Source organism: Schistocerca gregaria, chromosome 4 (genome assembly GCF_023897955.1).
Source record: "Schistocerca gregaria isolate iqSchGreg1 chromosome 4, iqSchGreg1.2, whole genome shotgun sequence".
Classification (NCBI taxonomy): domain Eukaryota; kingdom Metazoa; phylum Arthropoda; class Insecta; order Orthoptera; family Acrididae; genus Schistocerca; species Schistocerca gregaria.
Window position 1 is genome coordinate 715472898 of NC_064923.1, and position 25305 is coordinate 715498202.

General features: G+C 44.6%; 1 protein-coding gene across 1 annotated transcript in view; it reads right to left on the bottom strand.

Moving 5' to 3' along the window:
* The window catches only part of LOC126267878 (gustatory and odorant receptor 63a-like), a 127820-nt gene that overhangs the window by 93307 nt on the left and 9208 nt on the right, over window positions 1-25305 (bottom strand). Inside the window, exons 2-3 of the mRNA XM_049973188.1 lie at window positions 18587-18828; window positions 1317-1574 (exon numbers count right to left, since the gene is read on the bottom strand). Coding sequence (XP_049829145.1) covers window positions 1317-1574; window positions 18587-18828 — 500 coding nt within the window. The remainder of the gene's footprint in view (window positions 1-1316; window positions 1575-18586; window positions 18829-25305) is intronic.

The following is a 25305-nucleotide window of genomic DNA, read 5'->3' on the forward strand; positions in this document are numbered from 1 at the left end:
ACACTGGCCGTACACATCTGGTGATCGTCGAGGGGACACTGAATAGTGCACGGTACATCCAAACCGTCATCGAACCCATCGTTCTACCATTCCTAGACCGGCAAGGGAACTTGCTGTTCCAACAGGGCAATGCACGTCCGCATGTATCCCGTGCCACCCAACGTGCTCTAGAAGGTGTAAGTCAACTACCCTGGCCAGCAAGATCTCCGGATCTGTCCCCATTGAGCATGTTTGGGACTGGATGAAGCGTCGTCTCGCGCGGTCTGCACGTCCAGCACGAACGCTGGTCCAACTGAGGCGCCAGGTGGAAATGGCATGGCAAGCCGTTCCACAGGACTACATCCAGCATCTCTACGATCGTCTCCATGGGAGAATAGCAGCCTGCATTGCTGCGAAAGGTGGATATACACTGTACTAGTGCCGACATTGTGCATGCTCTGTTGCCTGTGTCTATGTGCCTGTGGTTCTGTCAGTGTGATCATGTGATGTATCTGACCCCAGGAATGTGTCAATAAAGTTTCCCCTTCCTGGGACAATGAATTCACGGTGTTCTTATTTCAATTTCCAGGAGTGTAATTACGTGCTGTAGGAATCTATTGTTTCCATGTTAATCAAGTTATATTTTATTCAATTGCTGGACCATCGACACCGCATTCTCAAAAGTACTTCAACAATCGTACTCGTCATTTAAATTCGTTAAGTTAATACCTGCAGATTTTATGTAATTGCTATATCTCATTTATAAATTTATATGTTATATTCATGATTCGCAATTGCCGAGTGATAGAAACCTTCGACCATTCGATTCATGTGTGAATTCTTATCGTATACTGTAGATTCAGCAGTATTTGGGCTGTAATGCGGCAACTAAGTATCGCAGCTCCTAGACAACGAAACCAGCCAAAACTTTTAATATTTCAACGTTGAGGCAGAGGGTATGTAGTTGAGGACCTTACCACACCACCTCTTTCAGGCGTTTTCTGTTTCTGAAAACCTGCAAACATATACATTATAAACGTGCCTGAAAGAAAAAGGTGTTGATTTCTAGATAATATTGAGCCGGAAAAGTATCCTGTATCCTTAATGAATAGGTTATGACCGCATTTTACGTTTTTGAAGTTGGTCAATGATATTTATACGAAATATTGAAAATTATTTTGACCTTGGGAGACCTGCAAGTCGGAATGTGACCGAAGCACCGGGTTCGTCAGTTAGCAGTATAGATGACTGTCATACCGTATTGGGCAACCGGTAAGATTTATGGTCCATCGCGGTTATATCATTTGCACCGGCAGCAGCGTGGGAAGGCCACTTACCGACCTGAGGTAATTCTTCATCAGCAGCGACGACCGGCAGATGGCGGTGCACTGCAGCAGCCACACCACGCCGTGGTTCACCAGCATGCTGATGGTGACCGTGTACGCGAGAGCCACACTCGGATGCGCGATGTCGAATATGAACGTCTCCGCCATGACTACGAGGAAAGCGAATAGCGGCACCAACACTGTGAAGAACATCGACGGGCGCCGCAGTCTGAGCTTGAGTTGCGTCCCAGTAGTTCTCAGATACGTCTCCTGCAACAAGTGAGCTAGCGACTGGAATCGGGTCAGAGCACAATCTGCCGCGTCCGCACAGCTGTCTTCCTTTGCGGATTACAGCACCATTGTAGTTACAAAACACCTGATCTCTTCGTAGAGAAATCGAATGAAACCCTCGTAGATTGGTCAGCAAGTAATGAACTAGTGGTGAATGTAAAGGAAACTTACAGCAAGAATTTGTTTGTGCCAAAGTGGAACTTATCGTAACAAATGGCAATGACCTATCTTCGGGCTAGAAAGCGCCGGAGGTTTGTAAAGAGACATCTCCCTCTAGCATTACTTTTCCTTAACAGTAGTAGCCGATACCAGAAGTATTTTCGAATTTTGAACAGGCCAGTGTTATCTCAGCTGTATTTATGAAAACTTTCATATAGTTTTATGCACATTATGTTATATTTTAAACTAAAATTTATGGAAACAAATTACTTTGTTTTCGTTGTTACAATCGATATTTACTAGCTGTAAATGCATAGTTAATTTTTTTAAGAAACATTTGAAGTTACAAAATATTTGGCACACTTAAAGTTTGTATTATTTACGCTATCTGGTACTATTTATCAGCCCGCTCGGCTAGCCGCGCGGTCTAACGCGTGCCCTCTGTAATAAAAAAAACTGAGCTAATCTATCAACAACGAACTTAAACGGATGTCTTACGACGTCCGACCCGAGCAGATACAACAAACAAAAGCTAACAAAATGAGATTTTTAAAAGAATCAAAAAAAGAAAAAAAAAGAACAAAAAATAAAAAAAACGCGCTGCTTCCCGAGCAGGAAGGCATGCCGGTCCCCGGCACGAATCCTCCCGGCGGATTAGTGTCGAGGTCCTGTGTGCCGGCCGGCCTGTGGGTGGTTTTTAAGGCGGTTTTCCATCCATTTGCCTCTGCGAATGCGGGCTGGTTCCCCTTATTCCGTTTCAGCTATACTGTGTCGGCGATTGCTGCGCAAACACCGTGTCCACGTACGCGGACACCATAATTATTCTACCCCGCAAACATTACACTCGTCTGGTATAAGACGTCCACGGGGGGGTTCACTGAGGGCCGAAGCGCGCAATAACGCTGGGTTCGGTGTGGGGTGGCTGTGGGGTGTGTGGACAGCAGTGGCCTGTTGCGGGGTTGTGAACCACTGAGGGCTACGGCGGGATGAAGCCTCTCCGTCGTTTATAGGTCCCCAGTTTAGTACATACATAACTAATAGAAATTCATCTTCCAAGAAAAATTGTTATTGCTGCAGAGTGAAGTAGTAGTAACCATGCCTCGGATGTGATCGGACGCATTTTTGTATTTTGGACGCACGACGTAATTTCGGCTTTCTTAATGTGAAAATTCAAAAGTCAGTGTGATGCAGTAAAATATGAGACATTAAGAGGTAGCGTATGGTAAACTACAGTTTGTATGCGAAAGATATTGCACACAAAACTCGTACGGCTCATACTTGAATACTACTCATATGTCTAGGACCCATTTCAAGTCGTACTAATTGCGAACGTTCATATTAGATAGAGAAAAAGGCAAACACACATATATTTCACATGTGAGAGCTGAGAATACTATTATATAAACAATTAACAAAGTGTTAGCGCATATATGTGCTCCTGTCAATAGTGCGGAGGAGACCTCGTGAACTGCTCAATCAAGAACTGAACACATCAAACTTAACAGTCAAAGATAAATAGACCGCTATCACAAAGGAAAAAAATAGCTAGCCGAACACCATGCAAAATAGCTAATACCACTTTCACAAAATGCAATATCATGCAAGGATCCCTATCACAATTCCATAAACATATACTTTTACGTATTATTATGTTTTAAAAAAATTGTGAAGCGATAGCACACGTTTATCATGGGCAATGAACAATTTAGAGAGCACTGTTATGTCTTTCGTAATTATACAAAGTGAACTACTGATGAGCATTGCATAAATTACTCACATGTCACCAATCAAGATAATTGTTATCACAGCATACACACAGCTTCACAGCTATTGTTACAGAGACATGCCGGCAGCCTTGACAAGTGTGAAAACGATAATTCAAATGGTTCAAATGGCTCTGAGCACTATGGGACTTAACATCTATGGTCATCAGTCCCCTAGAACTTAGAACTACGTAAACCTAACTAACCTAAGGACATCACACAACGCTCAGCCATCACGAGGCAGAGAAAATCCCTGACCCCGCCGGGAATCGAACCCGGGAACCCGGGCGTGGGAAGCGAGAACGATACCGCACGACCACGAGATGCGGGCAAGCGATAATTAACCGAACATGTATGATTCTGCCAACTATCTGAAAAGCGAACGTCTGGTTTATACGTACCTTGTTGCCATAAGGAGCAACAGCTTGGGAAGTGGTAATGATCTACTATCTCACTGACCACGCTCTTTTCCCAATACTTAAGTTCCACAGCCAACCTAGTAGGTTAAGATAAGGAATGATAGTGGAACAAATTATTAACGTATGTTGTCTTTAATTTGAACTGGTTCTGAAGTCGTGGTGCAAGGATACGAAGGGAAAGATTAAAAGTAAGACGCAGTCTGTGGGAGCAGAATCCTTTTAGCAATAAGCAGTTGGACTCGTCTCAATCTTCGAAGCCAGAGAGAAGACAAAGTACTCACGTAGGAAAATTTGTTTTCAAAGAATTAGCATGATTGTAAAATGAAAGATTTGCCACTGGTGGAATCAGTGTAGCATGTGATAACACCTTCTTCTTTTCTTTGGCAGACGTTTTAACATACCAACAGTTGCCTGTCCTCAGGTGCCACATACTTCTGTCCTGCCACTTTTCTTCTGATAGAACTCTTCTTTCCATTTCTTTGGTTACAGTTACCCTCCATATTGCCCTCATCCCACCCTCAGTTCACTCAACTCCTTTCCCTGGCGGGGAGCGGTTGAACGAACGCTGTGGCCATCGCTGTTCCTTCATCCGTCAGACATATCTATACCATCTCAATGCTCTAGCATCAATCCTGTCTGCGACTGATTCCTCGGCGCCACTGTCCATTATTACATATTCGCTCCTCAGTCGATCCAAGCAGGTCGCGATCCAAGCAGCTCGCGCTCATTCACTGCTGTAATACATCCATTTTGACAGGCTCATTTTTCCCTCTTTGTTTCTCATTCAATTTACAACACTCTGAGCCATATGGCAGAATGTTTCTAACCACAGAACGTAGCACTACTTTCTTTATTCGTCTGAGTACGTGTGACTCGAAAGGATACAATTTAATTATCTAATCGCTATCCTCGCTTGACTTAACCTACGCGGTATGTCCACTTCACGCTGCCCAGTCTTACGATTAGTGAACCCAAATTCTAGAGCACCTCCAAATTTTTTAAACAGCCAAACTCAAAATTCAAATAATTACCTTACCCACTTCCAACAACAAGATATTCTGTTTTATCCATATTGACTGTTAAGCATATTGTTTGTAAGCATCCATTAACTTTCTCATTTCGTACATTGCATCATCCTTATCAAGAGACATCAGTACTTGATCATCGGCAAGCTGTGATCATTGCAAACACTGATGCTGTACTGCCACACCAAAACGTCTGTGCTGTCTATTCCAGTAACCAAGAACAACTTCTAAATGCGAGGGTCACTCCAAAAGAAATGCACACTATTTTTTTAAAATCCTTCTTTTATTCTACATGTCTGAAAGTTTTACAGTGTGGAGATGCATTCTTAAGGAACAATATTTTCATTTCTCCACATAATTTCCATCCCTCTCAACTGCCTTAATGCCATCTTGGAACCAGCTCCTGTATATCCGCACGGTAAAATTCTGGCCCAACCTGATGGAGCCTATGTTTGGCAGCGTGCACAAGAGAGTCATCATCTTCAAACCTTGTTCCACGAAGAGAGTCTTTCAGTTTCCCAAAGAGATGATAGCCACATGGAGCCAGGTCAGGACTGTAAGGCGGGTGTTTCAGTGTTGTTCATCTGAGTTTTGTGATCGCTTCCATGGTTTTTTTGACTGACATGTGGCCTTGCATTGTCGTGCAACAGTAAATCATCCAGCTTTTGCCGATGTGATCGAACACGACTCAGTCGAGCTTGAAGTTTCTTCAGTGTCGTCACGTATGCATCAGAATTTATGGTGGTTCCACTTGGCATGATGTCCACAAGTAAGAGTCCTCGGGAATCGAAAAACACCATAGCCATAACTCTTCCAGGAGAAGGTGTGATTTTGAATTATTTTTCTTGGTGAATTATTTTTCTCTGATGAAAAATGATGGACCCGTGTTTCACCACCTGTCACAATTCTTCAAAGAAATTCGTTTCCACCATTCTCGTCCTGTTCCAAAAGTTTGCTTCGTACCGTTTTTCTTGTTTTTTTTTTTTTTTTTTTGTGAGCCACTGTCAACATCCCGGGAACCCACTTGGCACAAACCTTTTTTAACGCCAAAACTTTCAGTATTCTGCAAATGCTTCCTTCCCCTATCCCAGCGTAGCGTGACGATTCGTTCACTGTGATGCATCTGTCAGCAGTCGCCAACTCGTTAACTCTCTGCACATTGTCTGGAGTGTGTGCAGCACGAGGCCTGCCGCTGCGAGGACAATCCTCAGTATTGATGTGCCCGCTTTCATCACGTAACCTGCTTGCCCCCCGACTAACTGTACTGCGATCGACTGCAGCATCTCCATACACGTTTTTCAACCTCTTGTGGATGTTTCCCACTGTCTCGTTTTCACAGCACAGGAATTCTATGACAGCACGTTGCTTCTGACGAACATCAAGTATAGCAGCGATCTTGAAGACATGCTGTGAGGGGGCCACTCACGGCAACGGGTTGAACTAAGTTTGAAAACAAGCCGGAAGAATGAATCTACACACTGTAAAACTTTGACACGTGCGTAATGAAAACTGTATTTTTATAAAAATAGTGTGTATTTCTTTTGGAGTGACTTTCGTACAATTTCAATAAAGTTGGTAACACAGAATATACTTGTCTTAATCCTTTTCTAGTTTTAAAACTTTCTGATATCTTAATGCCAAACTTCACAACTAGCTCACACTGGTGATACATTCTTTTCATCACATCTATTGGCGCACTGCTAATATAATTTGTTACAATTTACTGTAACAGGATGGGCAGTTTGGAACAATTTTGCTGTAAAATGAAGCAATTTGTTACAATTTTACTGTAGCGTGGTGATTTATAGGGAGGTGAAATTTCATGTAGTCTTAACTGTGCAATAGCATAAGACGACGTTTTGTACTGTAAAGTTAAGTTAATACCCTAAAATGGGGTCACAAATAAAGTTTGGCTGACTTTGATATCGGGTTTACCTGAATTAAGACGAATTTTTGACAATTTTAGATGTAGGAACCATGGCGCTTACGCTGGTACAAAAATCAAAATGTTCTCATTGATAAGTGACCTTCAAGCTGCAAGTTAGATCAGCAGTAATGCCCATGTACGTTTTGTAATGCTATAGAACCAATTTTTATGTATTTTTTAATATGTGGTGCAAAGACTGAATGATATTCATAAACCAGTTCTTTATTTCATTAGTGCCAATGAATGAGCTATATGTGTCTTCGTAAGTAATACAGACAATTTTGACGTGGAAACACTTTATTTGAGAGTACGTGGTGCCTTGTAAAATGTGATGCAGTAATCGAAGTTTGGTCATCCTCAGTGAACCGAAACCTGTAAGTTTCATCAGTAGTGCCAATATTTGAGTTGTGTGTTCTGTTATGTTACAGAAGAAAAAAATTACGACGGTAGTACCATGTATATTTTCTGATGGAAATCTTAAATATTTTGAGAAACACTTTTAGTTTAGATCTCATTTTCGATTGTGATCAGAGACCTGCAATTATAATTACATACTACGCTATGCAGCCTGTGTGTCTGTGTGTGTGTGTGTGTGTGTGTGTGTGTGTGTGTGTGTGTAAAACCTTGTTCGATCATGCTCTTCGACAATTTTTGCATTCGTATTCTATGCATTGTGAAAGCCTCCTTGCGTATTACGAAAACATGCAGACAAAGTGATACATCTCAATTAAGATTTAGTAAAAAAAACGTTTTCGCTTCGTAAATGGTGCATGGCCAGTTCGTTTCGTTAGCTTTTGGCTATGATGTGGTTCACATTTCGCATTATGATTAGATTTTGGTATTATTTAGTGATAGATTACGAAAATACAGTCTGTAAACGTTTCAGAGGCCGGTAAATGTCGCAGGCTTCCTCTAAAGTTGGTTGTGTACATAACCTCGAGTAGGCCTAAATCAAATGTAATAAAAAGATATATTAGTTTGTCAATACCATCGACTACATTATTCTAGTGTAGAACGTGATGCATTAAATTATTCATCCTCCCGCCCCCGCTCCTTAAAATGTTGCATGGTGATGTGATGCGTTAGTGAACAGATTAAAATTTTTTGACATTGAAAATAGTGTAGGTTACCCCTTTACATACACTCTAAGCGTGAACGTAACTTTTAAAGTCTTCATATAAAAAACGCGCGCGCGCGCGCGCGCGAGTGTGTGTGTGTGTGTGTGTGTGTGTGTGTGTGTGTGTGTGTGTGTGTGTATGTGTGTGTGTGTGTGTGTGTGTGAGTAAGTGTTTTTGTTCTCTTCACTCCTAATATGATACTTAGTCATGTTTGTTGATTTAAGCCTAGAATGGAACGTCAGCTGCATATCACATGTCTTTTCTATAGTTATAGGACAATTTTGATAGGGGATTAGCGTCGTGGCAATTAACTGGTGAGTTCCCAGTCATTCTTTAGGTGTCAAGTACAAGACATACGTTCATCCCAATCTGTCAGTAACCGATATTAATTTAGACTGCTGATTTGTTTCTGTCAACTATCACTTCTTGCCTGCACATTACAGTATTCTAGCCGACATGTGTTTCGTGCAAGTCAGGTGCGTTTTTACACAAACCCTTATCTAGGCATACGAATGAAATGTCAACTGTCTGGTTAGAACGTTATTTTTTAGCGACATGCAACAAATTAAACACGGGAGTAGCATGGGGACACTAACCGTATTTTACGGACCATAAGACCACTGTTATCTTCGAAAAATTGCCTAAAAATTTCAAGTGCTTTCTATATCCGAAATTAATAGAAGAATGTCCAGTGTTTGATTTAACATTCCCGCCAGCCTTAAAAATGCCCGTATACTCGGTGCCGCGGGAAACCTATGTCTATCCAGCAACATGGGATTCAACTGGCAACACCAGTGCGCCGATGCGATGAACACGGGTTGCCGGGATTCGCAAGCTTGTTAACACTCTCTGCCTTCCGCCCCTCCGACACAATCCAGAACATTATCTAGCCTCTGACACGTCATTGCAGTCTGTGGCACCAGTAAACTTGAATTGAAAGTGAGTTGTGTTATTAGTAACAGTGTAACATCTTTTTTAAGTAGTTAGTTTCATAATGGAAGAAAGTAAGAGGTATCCATATGACGCATGCTACAAATTGAAAGTAACAGCATATACAGAAGAACATGGAAAGAAAGAAGCTGAGCGCCATTTCGTCCCTCCACCAACAGAAAACACCATTCACAATTGGCGGGTTAGTAAAGAAGAGCTGAAAAAAAATGAGGAAGACTGAATGTGCAAATAGATGATTGAATGCAAAATGCCCAAAAGTAGAAGATGACGATTTTCAGGGATTTTAAAGTTCAGTTCGGTTTTATAAACTAAGAATTTTTTTAGTCTGGCTTTGCAGTCTAATAATAAACACGATAAAAATGTTATTAAAAAATGTTTAAAAATTAAGGTGTGTTTTATTGTGTGTAGCGTCTTATAGTCCCTAAAATACTGTAATTGCCGGTCGCTGTGGCCGAGTGGTTCTAGGCGCTTTAGTCAGGAACCGCGCTGCTGCTACGGTCGCAGGTTCGAATCCTGCCTCGGGCATGGATGTGTGTGATGATAGGTTAGTTAGGTTTAATTAGTTCTAAGTCTAGGGTACTGATGACCTCAGATGTTAAATCCCATAGTGCTTAGAACCATTTGAACCATTTTTTTTAATACGATAATTTGAGAACTCACATTCATGTTTTAGACATCAATTTGGGCAGGTAAGTGTTAGTGTTACTGTTGCTGGCGTATTTTACCAGATATTTTAACGCGAAGATAACATTGTGACATTTAACAAGCATCATGTACTTTACAGAACAATTTAAATGTGTTTAAATATTTAATCTGAAGGTGCGTTGTGCTTTACACCAATTGGGATACAGAGTTAGAATTATGTACGTCAACAAATAATGCTTAAGATGCACGTTCACGCCAGAAACAGTGTGTGTGTGTGTGTGTGTGTGTGTGTGTGTGTGTGTGTCTGTGTGTTTGTGTGTATCAGAGAGAGAGAGAGAAGAGAGAGAGAGAGAGAAAGAGTGAAGGTTATGTAATTTTTGAGAACAGTATGGTATTTGCAATTTTTTTGAGCGCGGCATTATTTTTACGCAATTCAGACGAAGAATACGTATTTTTTAATGCTGTGTGCACCTATGAAATATTAGGAACAGCAAGGAAATACAGAGATGGAGGTGATATATTGTCATATATTTCTAGGCATAGTCTAAGATAAATCAGACACTTTTGAATATGGAAGGTACGTAATGACTCACAGTTTCATTTTAATGGCTGCTAAAATACTAGGCTGTGGTTGGGAGACCTAGATATATGTATTTTCTTAAAAGATTTTTGGTTCTCCAAGCGGAATGTCATAGGATGAAGTGGAAAATAATATGATCGGTCGGTAAAATACTGGGCTGTTATTGGCGGACGGAAGAACAGACAAGTGAGAGAGAAGGGTAAGGGGGAGCGAGACGTGGCTTGTGACATCATGATGACGTTATCGTAGACAGGGGAAGAGTGTAGTCCCATTTGGCGATCTTTACGCTGCAATAAGTGATTTGAATAGTAGGTGGTTACACTACTGTTATCGATAGGGACTCATACAATTTTGTTCAAACAGAGGTAGTTTCACTTCTCTGCCACTGTACACATTTTGTTGTACAAAAAGGTCACATGTAATTTGGGTCGTTACAACTTTCCATGTCATGTTTCTCAAGAGGTAAAGCTGATGCGAAAAATAAGGGGAGTTATACAATGAATAAGTTTTGTTTTCTCAGAAGCATAAATTGTGGACAAAATACTTTATATTTTTCATACTTGGCCTAAAGTTTCTGTAATTTGTTAAGCATTAGCCGTCAGCTCTGTAGCAATGAAGCTGGTATAAATCAGACGTCCGTTTTTCTAATAGGTGGCAGGATCACACGCGCTTACTTATTAGTGCTCTCACAAGCTGTCGAGGTGACTGCTGTGTCTTTCCATAATAATAGCTTGATGGCGTTGTCTTGGCAACCGCTACGCCTCCGTTACGTCAGCCAAAGTCGCTGTCAGCTGCGTGTCTGTAGTGTGGTGCAAGGCAAGATCTGCCATACAGTATTGTTATTGATTACATTCCGGAAGTACATGTGGTAGCTTCTATCTTGATCAGTCACCCATGAGGTTGCATATGCACACTGCGTTACCTGCTGACTGTACAGTTATAAGCAACTTAACAACGTTCCCAAAATTGTGCACTGCTACCGGAAAATATGTGCTGTCGCTTTGTAATTATTTTCAAATAATAATACGTAAGAGAACATATTTACAGAAGTGTGGTAGGAATTCTTGCATGGTTGTGAGTTTTGTATGGAATTACTGTCTATTTTGTTTGGTGTTTGGCTGCTTATTTTTTTTATATGAATGGTCTGTCTGACTTTATTTCTGTCACTTTGACGTGTTCATTGCTTGGCTGAACAGGGCACAGTGAACAGTGACGCCCTGTCTTAGCAGTGGCGCACACCAACAGCAAGACGCACAATTGTTACATCACGAAGTATGTTTATGTACTTAGGTGGAGAAGTCAAAGTATGATACACGAGTCTGCACAATCAATTGCTTAAATAAAGCGAAACCCTATGCGGACATTGCTCGATCTGCACAAACCACCATTCTGACCAGTGTAATTTTTTATGAGGCGGTATTACTCCAAATTGTTTACCTAAAGGGATAAAGGGGTAGTGTGTGTGTGTGTGTGTGTGTGTGGTCTCCTCCACACCCCCAATCCTATAGGAATTGTTGAAACAGCCCATTTCTCACATCCTCACCTGGAAATTAGCTAAAATTAAACAAGCAAGGAATCGAATTCAGAACGAGGAGTCAGGGGTATGATTAAGGTGTGACCTTGAAGCCCTGATGATACCGACGCAGATGGGTACAATACTGTCCTCGCCTTGTGCACTACTGTTTGCTACGTACAAGAGTGCCCGTGTTTTCAAGAAACTATAAGTTTATAGACAATAACAGAGATAATCAAAAGCCCCCAGGGGCTCAGCATTCACTTGCTGAGTACGGGATTGGCGACCCCGGGTCCTGAGCTGGGGACTGGTCAGCGCCGCCAGTCTCCTGTCACCGTAACCCCCGGACATGCTTCAGCGACCACCGTACGGCGCAGCGGTGAAATGTTGTGTGCTGCGGGGAATGGTAATCTTGGCTTGACCGCCTGGATTGCGAGGAAGGCCAACCTCTATAAAAACCCCTCAATCTTTCGGTGTGCTCCGCGCCTATAAGATGCATGGCTGTTGGGGTGGAACAGTCGCAAGCGGGCAACCTCTGGGGCGCCTGCCGCACCCCAGTTGTATAAGGCTTACTCAGGCACGCGGGGCTCTGTCTGAGCGGACCTTTAGTTCCCTAGCTGCTCGTGGGACCGCAATGGACCCTTCGACCTCTACATTTCCCCTTACCAGTGGCTTGGGTGGGCCACTGGTAGGAAAACACACCTCATCGAAAAAGCGGCTACGTGCTGCGAGTCCTCCAGCGCCTGGTGTTGCTAGAGATTTAACAGACTGTCGTAACGGAGAACATTCTGATAATCAGAATGTGTTTTTGATTATTAAACGGAAGGAGGGTAGCTTTGAGAGGAGTTCTCCCTTTTACATCCACAAGGGTCTTGAGGGAATTGCAGGAACACTGAAATCTCTGAAGCGACTGCGCAATGGGACTCTGTTAGTTGAGACTTCTAGTTCCCGTCAAGTCGCTTCCCTTCGGAAAGCAACCTGTCTAGGAGAGTACGCTATCGAGACCGAGCTCCGCTCCACTTTGAAATATAGTAAGGGTGTTGTGACGTGTAGGGACTAGGAGGATATCCCCATAGACGAGTTCAAATCTGAGTGGGCTGACGAAGGTATTGTTGACGTGCAGCATATTATGAAACGAGTCGATGGGGACCTCGTCAAATCTGACTCGTTTATTCTCACTTCCAGTTGACCGAGACTCCCAGAGCATGTTAAAGCGGGGTTCTTACGTTTTCCAGTACGGCCATATTTCCCCAACCCAATGCGCTGTTTTAAATGTCAGCGCTTTGGGCATACTACGTTGGGGTGCAATGGGATAGCCACTTGTAAATGTGGGGAGGCTGCCCATGACGGAGCCGATTGTTCATCGCCTGTGAAGTGTGTGAATTGCTCTGGGAGTCACCCTGTCTGGAGCCAGATCTGCCCCATCTATCTCGAAGAACGGAAGGTATAGGAGATTAAAACATCTAAGCGCATCCCCTACGGTGAGGCCAAGAAGCTCTTTAAGGACATGCAACCTCCTGTGTTTTCAACATCTTTCGCTTCCGCTCTGAAAAAACCGGTACAAATGGCCACTGTTGCTACGCAAACGGAGGTTGCTAGTGTTAGCACTAATACCTGCGCTTGCCAGTGCACTTGTGCTGCTGCGGTTGTTTTGCAACCTGCGGCTCTCCCCGCTACGTCGGACAAGGCCGTTGTTGCTGACATTGGGGTACTTCCTGCCTCTCCTCATATGGCGCCTTCTGCCCAGGCGAGTAAAGCTCCAACTGTAGACAAGGTTTTGCATTCTAAGCCCCCAAATCAAAGACGCAGAAGGTGAAGGTTTTGCCACCTGAGGAGACTAGTCAGGGTCGGTCCGATGACGAGGCCATCGTACTGTCTGACATCTCCCGTGGGTCGTCATCGGAGCTGATGGACATTGATGTCGACTGGGGGCGATCTTCTCGCCTCAGGAATAAATCTCCGGCCAGTACGGGCTCTCCTCCAAAGCACTGAGGCAGGGTGAAAGTTCAGCCACCCTGATCACTGGCTCCCATATTACAGTGGAAGCTGAATGGGTTCAGGACGCATGTGGCCGAATTACAACTCCTTGTACGAGAGTGCCCCTTGTACTTATGTCTCCAAGAGACACATTTTCGGGCCACTGATGCTCCTTCTTTACGGGGCTATACCGTATATCGAAAAGATGATCTGATGGGGGAAAGGGCAAAGGGTGGTGTTGCGGTTTTTGTCCGTGACATGCACTCCTCATCTGAGCTCCCTCTCGTTACCGACTTGCAAGCAGTTGCAGCTGACATACTTGTGAGTCGGAGGCTCACAGTCTGTTCAGTTTATTTATCGCCTCAGGATGCGATAGACTCTGAGGCTCTCACGGACCTTATTAGCCAACTCCCCCGCCCATTTCTTCTTCTGGGGGACTTCAGTGCTCATAATGTCTTATGGGGCTCTACGACTACTAGCCCCATGGGTCGCATTCTGGAAAGCCTCATAATGTCTGAAGAATTGTGCATCCTCAACTCTGGTGCTCCCACTCATTTCTGTACTGCTTCCAGGTCGTCATCGGCTATTGACCTTTCCTTTTGCTCTCCAGCACTCCCGGATTCTGCTCTGTGGGAGGCTGCTGCTGACCTCCATTCTAGTGACCACTTCCCCCTTTGGATTCGCCTCCTGGAAGAGGCTGCGGCATTACCAGTGCCGCCCCGGTGGCTCCTCTGCAGAGCTGACTGGACACTTTTCAGCCAACTGGCTGTTTTGGAACACCGTGCCAGCGTCCACGAATGAGTAGACCATGTTACAGCCGTGATCATCTCCCGTGCTGCTGCATTGTCAATCCCACTGTCATCCGGTCATTCCAAGAGGCGTCCTGTCCCTTAGTGGACCACTGAGTGCCCCTCAGCCATCCGAGCCCGCCGTGCAGCTCTGCGCCGCTTCAAGTGCCGTCCCTCAGCTGACAATCTTGCGGCCTTTCAGGTGGCAAGGGCCAAAGCGGGGCGAGTGATTAAAGAGAGCAAACGACGGTCATGGCAATCGTTCTTGAACACCATCTCTCGCTCCACTAGTTCCACGAAAGTATGGGAAGCCATCAAGAGGATTTCCGGGAAACTCAGCCAACTTCCTGTCACGGCATTGCTGCATCAGGGATGTCTCCTCACGGTGCAGAGAGACATTGCCCAGACACTGTCCATGCATTTTGAGGACTCTACCGCCACTATTAACTGTGATCCAGATTTCTGCCGCTACCGCACTGCCATCGAAAGGGGTCACTTGGACTTCCGGTCTCTAAATTCTGAACCCTACAACTGCCCCTTCACAATGTGGGAACTGGATTCGGCGCTGTCTGTGGCTCATGATACTACGCCTGGTCATGATCAAATCCGGTACAGCATGCTGCGGCACTTGTTGCTGCCATCCAAGGAAGTTTTCCTGAACTGTTTTAATATGACATCGTTATCCGGCACGTACACTGACTCGTGGAGGGAGGCGATTTTGATTCCCTTCCTCAAACCAGGGAAGGACCGGACGCATCCCAGTAGTTATCGAAGTATTGCTTTGACGAGCTGTGTTGGGAAGACGTTTGAACGCATGGTCAACCGTCGCCTGGTTTGGCTGCTCGAGATCAGGCAGCTCCTTAGCCCATCTCAGTGTAGCTTTCGGAGATGTCGTTCCACTATAGACAACTTGACCCTGCTTGAGGCCGCCATCCAGCAGACCTTCCTACATAACCAGCATTGTCTAGGTGTCTTCTTTGACATTAATAAGGCGTATGACACTACTTAGCCCCGCCTTATCCTCAATAAACTCCATGAGTGGGGCTTTCGTGGCCCTCTCCCCATCTTCATTCGGTCCATTCTTCCTCACCGCCTCTTTCGGTATCGGGTTGGTAATGTGCTATCTGATTTGTACGTGCAGGAGAATGATGTTCCTCAGGGCAGCGTTTTAAGTGTCTCCCTCTTTGCCGCCGCCATTAACTGTATCACGTCCACTATCCGGAGTCCTGCCCAATGCTCCTTGTTTGTGGACGATTTTGCTGTTTTCTGTTCTTCCTCCAGTCTTGTCACTGCTATTCGGCAGTTGCAGCTTACGATAAAGCGCTTAGAGGCATGGACTGCAAAGACGGGTTTTACCTTTTCTGCAGACAAATGTGCGTGTGTTCATTTTAATCGTACTCGGTGTCCTTTTACCTCCCCTGCATTGCATCTGAGGGACACCGTTCTTTCTTTTAGAGGCACTGTGAGGTTCCTGGGAATCACTTTTGATTCCAAGTTGTCGTGGTTGCCTCACCTTAAAGACCTCAAGGTGCGGGCCCTGAAAGCACAATATTTTGAGCCATCGGTCCTGGGGAGCAGATCGGGCGCGTCTGCTGCAGTTTTATAGGGCTTTCGTCCGATCGCGTCTTGACTATGCTTGCACCGTGTATGGGTCAGCAAGGCCTTCGTATCTGAAGATCCTTGACGCAGTACACCATGAGGGTATCAGGCTGGCCACTGGTGCCTTCCGTACCAGTCCCATCGCCAGCCTGTGTGCTGAGGCAGGGGAACCGCCGCTCGCCATCCGGCGGAAACTCCTCATGGTGCGACGGGTGTGTCATTTCCTTGCCTGTCCTACCTCCCCTGTGTACCCTACCGTTGCCAGACCGCCTATGGAACGTCTCTTTTCCAGTCGTCCCAGGGCAACGAGACCATTCGGGATTCATGCCAAGCATTTGCTTGAGTCCCTTGGTGTGGAGCTTGTGGCCCTCCAACGTCAAGGTTTTACTCGCCTGCCTCCCTGGTTGCTCCAGAGGCCCAGCATCCTTCTAGACTTGTCGGAGAACCGGAGGAGCTGCACTCCAGCGTTTGTTTTTACCTCCTTATTTTACGATATTTTCAACCAGCACCCGGACCATGTACTTGTATTTATGGATGGATCTAAACAGGGGGACTCTGTTGGTTGTGCTGTTGGTTTCCCTGATCGAGTCGTCAAGTTACGGCTTCCTGCGGCGTTTACCATCTTTGATGCCGAATTGTTTGCAATCTTGCGGGCATTGGAGCAAATGAGATGTGTTCCCAGTCTTAAGTTCCTCGTCTGTTCTGACTCCCTGAGTGCCCTTCAGACCATGCAACACTTGTACCCAGCGGATACGGTCGTCCAGAACATCCATGATGCCCTACTCCACCTGCAACGGCAGGGGAAGGAGGTTTCTTTCTGCTGGGTGCCGGGGCACGTGGGTATTAGGGGAACTGGCGGATGTGGCTGCCAAAGATGCATGTTCCCTCCCTCAAGTTGTTGAATGTGCCGTCCCCCTCCATGCTGTTACCTCCCTTTTGCGTTTTCGTGTTATGCGTCAAAGGGAAGACGAGTGGCTGGCAGTTGGTGACAATAAGCAGCGTCTGGTAAAGGCCACTACGCGACCATGGCGTACGTCCTACCAGTCATACAGGCGGAATGAGGTTCTCCTCACTCGCCTCCGCATCGGGCACAGTCCCTTAACGCATGGTTTTTTACTCCGACGGGAAGACCCCCCAATGTGCAGTGCTTGTGGCGTCCAGATTACTGTCCGCCACATTTTACTTGACTGTCTTTTATTCTCTGACCAGAGGGCGGTGGTTTCTTTGCCACCGGATTTGCCCACTATTTTGAAAGACGACGCAACGACTGTGGTTAAGGTCTTACGGTTTTGTGTCTTGTCCAATTTGTTGCCTCGGATTTTAGAGAGAGGGTTTTAATGTGCTGCTGGGTGACTGGCTCACCCAGGTTTTAGGTAAGAGGTTCGCCAGTCACGATTACCTCCTTGTTTCCCTTCGGTTTCTGTTCTCTGTTCTTTGTGTTTCCTTTCCTTTTTTAGTGTGTTCCTTCTCCTCTTGTTTTGCTTCTGTATGTGGGGACTTGGAACCGCGTCAGGTCTGCGTCTTTTAGCCATTGTCCTTGATCACTGTTCGTCTTAGTCCCTTCACTGCATGTGTTCCTGTTTTTATGTGCTTGGGCGCTTATGACCACGCTGTTTAGCGCCCGTAAACCTCAAACACCACCACCACCACCACCGATATTCAAAATTTTAATTCAATGCGTTCATTGTAAGTCACTCATAATGAGTAGTGAAAATAACACATGACAGTTCACAGTACTGTTCCTCAGAACTAATAATTATTTACACTGCGGCAGGTAATTATCTGATCGTAAATAGCTCTACATCTAAATCTGTCTATATTCTGTAAATCACTGAAGTGCATGGTACAGAGCACTTCCCTCTGTGCCTCATATTAGGGCTTGTTACCATTTCTTTTGCGCCTGAAGAAAGATTATACGTGTCAATGTGCACTGGGATTCGTCTAAGTCAGGCCTCGTGAAGCCTACGGAACTAATAAGCCAAAAACATTTTTGTGTCTATAAAGACAAAAAACACTGCACTTGTGTCACGCGCTTAGTAACTGATAAAGTATGGTGATAGAAGATTTGTTTGATAGTTTTCTTACAATCGTAACTAGTATTCCTTCTTCAAACCACACTAACATAAATTTCGGGAATCAGCAAGGCAAACCGAGCTTCTAGCTTTGTTCAGTTTCATTTCAGCGACAAGTGAATTGCGGGAAGCTCGTAAAAGAAGAGAAACAAAGTGTTTCAGATGCGGTACTATAGGTGGAATGATGAGGTAAGAAATGAAGATGGGCGCCGGCAGAATAGTGGAACAAATCAGCTTGTGGAAGGCATTGACAACAAGAAGGTCTATGGTACACAGAGGGTTAAAACTAAAGGGAAGGAGAGGTATTGGAATATATCCAACAAATCGTTGAGGAAGTTAGGTACAAGGGCTACTCTGAGATGAAGAGGTTGGCACAGGAGAGTCAGGCCGCATCAAACCAGTCACCAGGCAGACAGAACATACTCATACAAGGCACACCAGTAAGGAAGAAGTACCTCAAACTCCACCCACTTCTTCAGAAGCGCGACTACCTTCTTCGCCCCGAACCAGTAGAAGGGGTGCAGAAAAAAACTCGGAACGAGGGAGCCGAGTGCGGCCGTGATGTAGACGCTGCCTTCACTGTAGTCTCGTTGTGTGATCAGGTAGAAGGCGACGAAGGCCGCCAGGCCAGACACCGCCAGGTAGCACCCCAGGGCGTACAGGAAGGCGCCAGAAGTTGGCCTGAACGCAGGGCGCTCTGTAAAAACAGAAACTGTGTGTGAGATTACCTTCCGCTGTTTCATGCATGTCAGTTCTCAGCAACAACGGTTAAAAACTGTTTGAACTTCATTTCATCTACATCCTCTTCCAATTCCATGATATGGTCCCCAAGTACATCGCCCTTGTATAGTGTATACTCCTTCCACCTTTCTGCTCTCTCTTCTTTAGTTAGAACTGGGTTTCCATCTGAGCTTTTGATGTTCATACAAGGGGTTCTCTCATCTCCAAAGGTCTCTTTAATTTTCCTGTAAGCAGTATCTATCTTACCCCTAGTGAGATAAGCCTCTACATCCTTACATTTGTCCTCTAGCCATCCCTGCTTAGCCATTTTGCACTTCCTGTCGATCTCATTTTTGAGACGTCTGTATTCCTTTTTGCCTGCTTCATTTACTGCATTTTTATATTTTCTCCTTTCATCAATTACATTCAATATTTCTTCTGTTACCCAAGGATTTCTACTAGCCCTCGTCTTTTTACCTACTTGATCCTCTGCTGCCTTCACTACTTCATCCCTCAAAGCTACCCATTCTTCTTCTACTGTATTTCTTTCCCCCATTCCTGTCAATTGCTCCCTTATGCTCTCCCTGAAACTCTGTACAACCTCTGGTTCTTTTAGTTTATCCATGTCCCATCTCCTTAAATTCCCACCTTTTTGCAGTTTCTTTAGGTTTAATCTACAGGTCATAACCAATAGATTGTGGTCAGAGTCCACATCTGCCCCTGGAAATGTCTTACAATTTAAAACCTGGTTCCTAAATCTGTGTCTTACCATTATATAATCTATCTGATAACTTTTGGTATCTCCAGGCTTCTTCCATGTATACAGCCTTCTTTTATGATTCTTGAACCAAGTGTTACCCATGATTAATCTGTGCTCTGTGCAAAATTCTACCAGGCGGCTTCCTCTTTCATTTCTTTGCCCCAGTCCATATTCACCTACTACGTTTCCTTCTCTCCCTTTTCCTACTACCGAATTCCAGTTACATCACCGTAATCACAGTAAATACACTGAAGAGCCAAAGAAACTGGTACACCTGCCTAATAACGTGTAGGACCCCGCGAGCACTCAGAAGTGTCGCAACATGACGTGGCTTGTGCTTGACTAGTGTCTGAAGAAGTGCTGGAGGGAAGTGACACAGTTTCTAACTCACAATTCAACAAGAACCGATATTTTGATCAGACAGAATGGGCATATTATAAGCGAGACGGAAAAGTTCAAGTTCCCAGGGGTTCGGATATATAGTAAGCTGTTGTGGAAAGCCCATGTCCAGGATCTTGTTCAGAAACTAAATGCTGCATTATTTACCATTAGAACAGTATCTGAAATAAGTGACAGTTCAACACGAAAAGTAGTCTACTTCGCATATTTTCATACGCTTATGTCGTATGGTATTATTTTTTGGGGTAACTCTTCTGATTCAAAAAGAGTATTTTTGGCTCAAAAACGGGCTGTTCGAGCTATATGTGGTGTAAGTTCGAGAACCTGTTGTCGACCCCTATTCAATAGTCTAGGAATTTTGACATTGCCCTCACAGTATATATTTTCTTTAATGTCGTTTGTTGTTAGCAAATTAGTCTGTTCCCAAGAGTTAGCAGCTTTCACTCAGTTAATACTAGGCAGAAATCAAATCTGCATGTGGAATGCACTTCCTTGACTCTTGTGCAGAAAGGAGTGCAGTATTCTGCTGCGTCCATTTTCAATAAGCTACCACAAGAACTCAAAAATCTTAGCAGTAGCCTAAACTTTTTTAAGTCCAAACTGAAGACTTTCCTCATGGCTCACTCCTTCTATTCTGTCGAGGGGCTCCTGGAAGAGCTAAAAAATAAAGAAAATTTCAGTGTGACATTGTTGATTTTGTTTATTTGAACTTACGACTTGTCACCTGAATATGTTTTTTATATTTCATTTTATCTGTTTCTACTATCGTGTTATAATTTTATGTATTGACTCGTTCCATGACCATGGAGACTTCTCCTTAATTTTGTCCCACGGTACAATAAAATAAATAAATAAAACGAATTCTGCAGGGCTGTCCATAAATGCGTAAGAGTACGAGGGGGTGGAGTTCTCCTCTGAACAGCACGTTGCAAAACATCCCAGACATGGTCAATAATTTTCATGTCTGGGGAATTTCGGGGCCATTGGAAGTGTTTAAACTGAGAAAAGTGTTCCTGGATCAGTGGGGTGTCGCACTGTCCTGCTGAAACTGCCCAAGTCCGGCGGAATGCACAATGGACACGAATGGATGCAGGTGATCAGACAGGATGCATACGTATGTGACACCTGTCAGAGTCCTATCTAGACGTATTAGGGGTCCTATATCACTCCAACTGTACGCGCCCACACCATTACAGAGCCTCCATCGCCTTAAACAGTCCCATGCTGACATGCAGGGTCCTTATATTCATGAGGTTGTCACACGTCCACGCAGTTTCAAAGGAGACTCGTCCGACCACGCAACTTCTTTCCAGTTATCAACAATCCAATGTCGGCGTTGACAGGACCAGGCGATGCGTAAAGCTTTGTGTCGTGCGGTCATCAAGGGTACACAAGTGGGCCTTCGGCTCCGAAAGCCCATATCGATGATGTTTCGCTGAATGATTCGCACGCTGGCACTTGTTGATGGCCCAGCATTGAAATAACCAGCAGTTTGTGGAAGGGTTGCTCTTCTATCACGTTGAAAGTTTCTCTTCAGTCGTCGCTGGTCCCGTTCTTGCAGGATCTGCTTCCGTCCGCAGTGATGTCGGAGATTTGATGTTTTACCGGATTCCTGATATTTACAGTGCGCTGTTGAAATGGTCATACGGGAAAATCCCCGCTTCATCACTACTACGTAGATGCTGTGTCCCATCGCTCGTGCGCCGACTGTAATACCACGTTCAAACTCACTTAAATCTTGATGACATGCCTTTGAAGCAGCAGTAACCGATTGAAAACTGCGCCAGAGACTTGTTGTCTTATATAGGCGTTGCCAGCCGTAGCGCCGTACTCTGCATGTTTCCATATCTCTGTATTTGAATACGCATGCCTGTACCAGTTTCTTTGGCGATTCAGCCCGGGGCCAACAATACCGAAATCAACCGACAGATTGCGACTGCATACGAGGATGGATCGCCTGGAACATTCAGCGTGAGCTTGGTCGCGCTACAAGGTGGATGTAAGCAAAGTGGGGAAGCGAAAAATTGCCTTTCTTGCTGGCAGAAATGCCACACAGCGTCATGAGGAACTACGAGCAGCTGTGGGTGACAAGGCGTTGGAAATTGGGCGCCTACGTCGGCGCCCGGCAGCGACAGACTCGCTGCGAAGTGGACGACCGATGTCTATGCCAGCTGACCTGTCCGTAGCTCTCGTTGCGACAATGTTTAGCACAACAGACGTTGGGCTGTGCAGGAATTAATGACACGGACGGGTTTCTCAAGGCCAACAGGGCCCGTATTTTACCGTAGGACTTGAATGTGAGCAGGAAGTGTCCAAATGGGTACCACAGCAATTAACACAGGTACAGAAGTGGACGCCATGCAAGACCAGCCGTATCAACTTGGAGCGATTTCAACTGGAGGGGAATGACTTGCTCAGTCGCATTATGACCTTCTCACGAGCGTATGAACCAAAATTAAAGACCCAATCAGCAAAATGGCGTTACCTAGATTCACGACGAAGACATTAATAAACGGCCCAATACCCACATAGTACTAGGGACAGAAAGTTGGCTGAAACCAGATATTAACAGTACTGAAATTCTAAACTCAGGTTGGAATGTATACCGCAAAGACAGGCTTGACAGTGAAGGGGGAGGCGCGTTATTAGCGATAAAAAACTGCAATAGTATCGGAGGAAATTGACGGACATCCGAAATGTGAAAAAATTTGGGTGAAGGTCACGGTTAAAGCAGGCTCAACCATGGTAATTGGATGTCTCTCTAGACCCCCTGGCTCAGCAGCTGTTGTGCCAGAGCACCTGAAGGAAAATTTGGAAAATATTTCGAGTAGATTTCCCCACCATGTTATAGTTCTGGGTGGAGCTTTTAATTTGCCGGATGTAGAATGAGAGACTCAAACGTTTATAACGGGTGGCAGGGACAAAGAATCGAGTGAAATTTTTTTGAGTGCTCTATCTGAAAACTACCTTGAGTAGTTAAACCGCGAACCACCTCGTGGTTGTGTGATGTCCTTAGGTTAGTTAGATTTAAGTAGTTCTAAGTTCTATGGGACTCAGAGCCATTTGAACCACCTCGTGGCGATAACATATTAGACCTTCTGGTGACAAACAGACCCGAACTATTTCAAACAGTTAACGCAGAACAGTGAATCAGCGATCATAAAGCGGTTACTGCATCGATGATTTGAGACGTAAATAGAAATATTAAGCAAGGTAGGAAGATTTTTCTGTTTAGCAAAAGTGACAAAAAGCAGATTTCAGAGTACTTGACGGCTCAACACAAAAGTTTTGTTTCAAGTACAGATAGTGTTGAGGATCAGTGGTCAAAGTTCAAAACCATCGTAAAACATGCATTAGATGAGTATGTGCCAAGGAAGATCGTAAAAGATGGAAAAGAGCCACCGTGGTACAACAACCGAGTTAGAAAACTGCTGCGGAAGCAAAGGGATCTTCACAGCAAATATAAATATAGCCAAAGCCCTGCAGACAAAAAAAAATTACGCGAAGCGTAATGTAGTGTGAGGAGGGCTATGCGAGAGTCGTTCTATGTACTGACTTGGGAGAAAATCCTAAGAAATTTTGGTCTTATGTCAAAGTGGTAGGTGGATCAAAACAAAATGTCCAGACACTCTGTGACCAAAATGGTACTGAAACAGAGAATGACAGACTAAAGGCCGAAATACTAAATGTATTTTTCCAAAGCTGTTTCACAGAGGAATACTGCACTGTAGTTCCTTCTCTAGATTGTTGCACAGATGGCAAAATGGTAGATATCGAAATAGACGACAGAGGGATAGAAACAATAGAAATCGCTCAAAAGAGGAAAGGCCGCTGGACCTGATGGGATACCAGTTCGATTTTACACAGAGTACATGAAGGAACTTGCCCCCCTTCTTGCGGCGGTGTACGGTAGGTCTCTAGAAGAGCGTAGCGTTCCGAAGGATTGGTAAAGGGCACAGGCCATCTCCGTTTCCAAGAAGGGACGTCGAACAGATGTGCAGAACTACAGACCTATATTTCTAACGTCGATCATTTGTCGAAGTTTATAACACATATTATGTTCGAGTATAATAACTTTTCTGGAGACTAGAAATCTACTCTGTAGGAATCAGCATGGGTTTTGGAAAAGACGATCGTGTGAAACCCAGCTCGCGCTATTCGTCCCCAAGACTAAGAGGTCCATAGACACGGGTTCCCAGGTAGATGCTGTGGTTCTTGACTTCCGCAAGGCGTTTGATACTGTTCCTCACAGTCGTTTAATGAACAAAGTAAGAGCATGTGGACTATCAGACCAATTGCGTGATAGGATTGAAGAGTTCCTAGATAACAGAACGCAACATATCATTCGCAATGGAGAGAAGTCTTCCAAAGTAAGAGTGACTTCAGGTGTACCGCAGGGGAGTGTCGTAGGACCGTTGCTATTCAAAATATGCATAAATGACCTTGTGGATAACATCGGAAGTTCACTGAGGCTTTTAGCGGATGATGCTGTGGTATATCGAGAGGTTGTAACAATGGAAAATTGTACAGAAATGCAGGAGGATCTGCAGCGAATTGACGCATGGTGCAGAAATGGAAATTGAGTCTCAATGTAGACAAGTGTAATGTGCTGCGAATACACAGAAAGAAAGATACCTTATCATTTAGCTACAATATAGCAGGTCAGCAACTGGAAGCAGTTAATTCCATAAATTATCTGGGAGTATTCATTAGGAGTGATTTAAATTGGAATGATCATATCAAGTTGATCGTCGGTAAAGCAGATGCCAGACTGAGATTCATTGGAAAAATCCTTAGGAAATGCAATCCGAAAACAAAGGGACTAGGTTACAGTACGCTTGTTCGCCCACTGCTTGAATATTGCTCGGTAGTGTGGGATCCGTAGCAGATAGGGTTGATAGAAGAGATAGAGGAGATCCAACGGAGAGCAACGCGCTTCGTTACAGGATCATTTAGTAATCGCGAAAGCGTTACGGAGATGATAGATAAACTCCAATGGAAGACTCTGTAGGAGAGACGCTCAGTAGCTCGGTACGGGCTTTTGTTAAAGTTTCGAGAACATACCTTCACCGAAGAGTCAAGCAGTATATTGCTCCCTCCTACGTATATCTCGCGAAGAGACCATGAAGGTAAAATCAGAGATTAGAGCCCACACAGAAGCATACCGACAATCCTTCTTTCCACGAGCATTACGAGACTGGAATAGAGGGGAGAACCGATAGAGGTACTCAGGGTACCCTCCGCCACACACCGCCAGGTGGCTTGCGGAGTATGGATGTTGATGTAGATGTAGAC